The sequence below is a fragment of the Schistocerca gregaria genome, chromosome 1, assembly GCF_023897955.1.
Source record: "Schistocerca gregaria isolate iqSchGreg1 chromosome 1, iqSchGreg1.2, whole genome shotgun sequence".
Taxonomy (NCBI): Eukaryota; Metazoa; Arthropoda; class Insecta; order Orthoptera; family Acrididae; genus Schistocerca; species Schistocerca gregaria.
Window position 1 is genome coordinate 573311851 of NC_064920.1, and position 1713 is coordinate 573313563.

A 1713-nucleotide genomic window follows, 5' to 3' on the forward strand; every position below is an offset into this window, starting at 1 on the left:
CCCCCCCCCAATGAACCTTGCCATCAGTGGAGAGGCTTGCGTGCCCCAGTGATACAGATAGCCATACCACAGCTGCAACCACCACAGAGGGGTACCTCTTGAGAGGCTAGACAAACATGTGGTTCCTGAAGAAGGGTAACAGCCTTTTCAGTAGTTTCAGGGGCAACAGTTTGGATGATTGACTGATCTTGTCTTGTAACATCAAACACAATGGACCTTGCTGTGCTGGTACTGGAAACAGGTGAAAGCAAGGGGAAACATTGACATTCTTTCTACGGCTTTCAAACTTTTCGTCTTATAATTTAGATCAGCTACTAGTAACCTGTGGTCACTGTCCAAGTGCTCACTTGGTATGAGTTTAGTGTCCCTTACTTTTCCTCCAATTAATTTGTCCATTAATATATAGTATATAATTGTCTTAGATTTGCCATTCCAGCCATATGTAGTAATCTTATGGCTTCTTGTTTCTTGAAGAATGTATTCTTCACTAAAAGATGATTCCTTATGCACAGATTTAGCATTTCTTCACCCTCAACATTTCGTCTTCCGTATCCAGAAGGGCCCATTACCTCATCATATCCATTTCTATCCGTGTTTTGGTCTTCCAGTATTTCAAGGAATTTCGTTTTTTCTTCCTCACTGCACCCTTGCTGATGCGTGTACACTTGGGGTGTAGTAAAACTATTCTTTCCCGAATTCACACTTGTTCTAATTATCCTTTCACTTACAAAGCTCACATCTGTAACTAGGTCAATGACTTTTAAACACACAAACACCACTCCATTTTTTGCCTCTTTATTGTGACCCTGCCTGTATATTTTGTACCCACCTCTCAGCAATTTAGAGTTTTTTCCCTTGCACTTGGTCTCACTCAATCTAAGGATATGAATCTTTCTCCTCTCCATCATGTCTACAATCTCTTCAGTCTTTCATGTCAAGGTTATTACATTTAATGTTCTCACTCTCAGCTTGTTTTTGTCTTTTTGTTGGATTCTTGTTTAGTGTATCTTCTTGTGATACTTGGTTTTTATTCGGACTGTGAATAGCTGTCATTCGTTCCAGGGGTACAAAAAGTGCTGCCTACATTAGATATTTTTAATCTGAGGCTCATTCCATGAATGAAAGCAATAATAACTTTTTCTCATCTGCTGGAGTGCTAAGCCTAATGCAACTGACGATTTTCTTTCAGGGTTTACTCCCTCTGCCTTTGAAGATCCCTGTTCACCACAAGGCAGTGGTTCGACTCCTCATTTGCCCTTAGGAGAGAAAGGGTGCTTCCTCTGCCAGGTGCGCTGTACCTAAGATGTTCTTCTCTGTCGTAGCTGCCGTTAAGGGCTTCGTCATATCCATGGCAAGGATTGATAATGGTAAGGAAAAAGGAGAGGTTTAGGATAGGATAAGATAGGACACAGACTAATGATAGTTTGTGGGACACACTTTGTCTGGCTCCTCGCCTTTGTGTTCATGAAATATTTCGAAACCCGCCGTAACTATCTGCAGACGGACAAATTCAGAATTTCAGTGGTAAACTACTTTGTGCAGATCAAGAAACATACATACATATTGCACTGGCAGTTAATTCCTGTAAAAGGGATCTACATATCATGAATGGAATGATGTGGGGTATAGCAGCCACTGTTTGAAGTCTGTCGTGTGTGTGTCTATCTTCAAGCCACTGCCATGAATGTCAAATATGCACAATGTCCTAGTTAC

General features: G+C 41.2%; 1 protein-coding gene across 1 annotated transcript; it reads right to left on the minus strand.

The window, feature by feature from the left end:
* Nucleotides 1–395: 395 nt before the first annotated feature.
* On the minus strand, nt 396–908 carry LOC126361404 (uncharacterized). The gene has a single exon (XM_050007791.1). It carries the CDS (start codon nt 906–908, stop codon nt 396–398), a length of 513 nt encoding a protein of 170 aa, XP_049863748.1.
* Between the last annotated feature and the right edge of the window lie 805 nt (nt 909–1713).

What these genes read in the sequence shown, in the direction of transcription:
- LOC126361404 (XM_050007791.1), bottom strand. Translation starts at nt 908, where the DNA reads ATGATGGAGAGGAGAAAGATTCATATCCTTAGATTGAGTGAGACCAAG.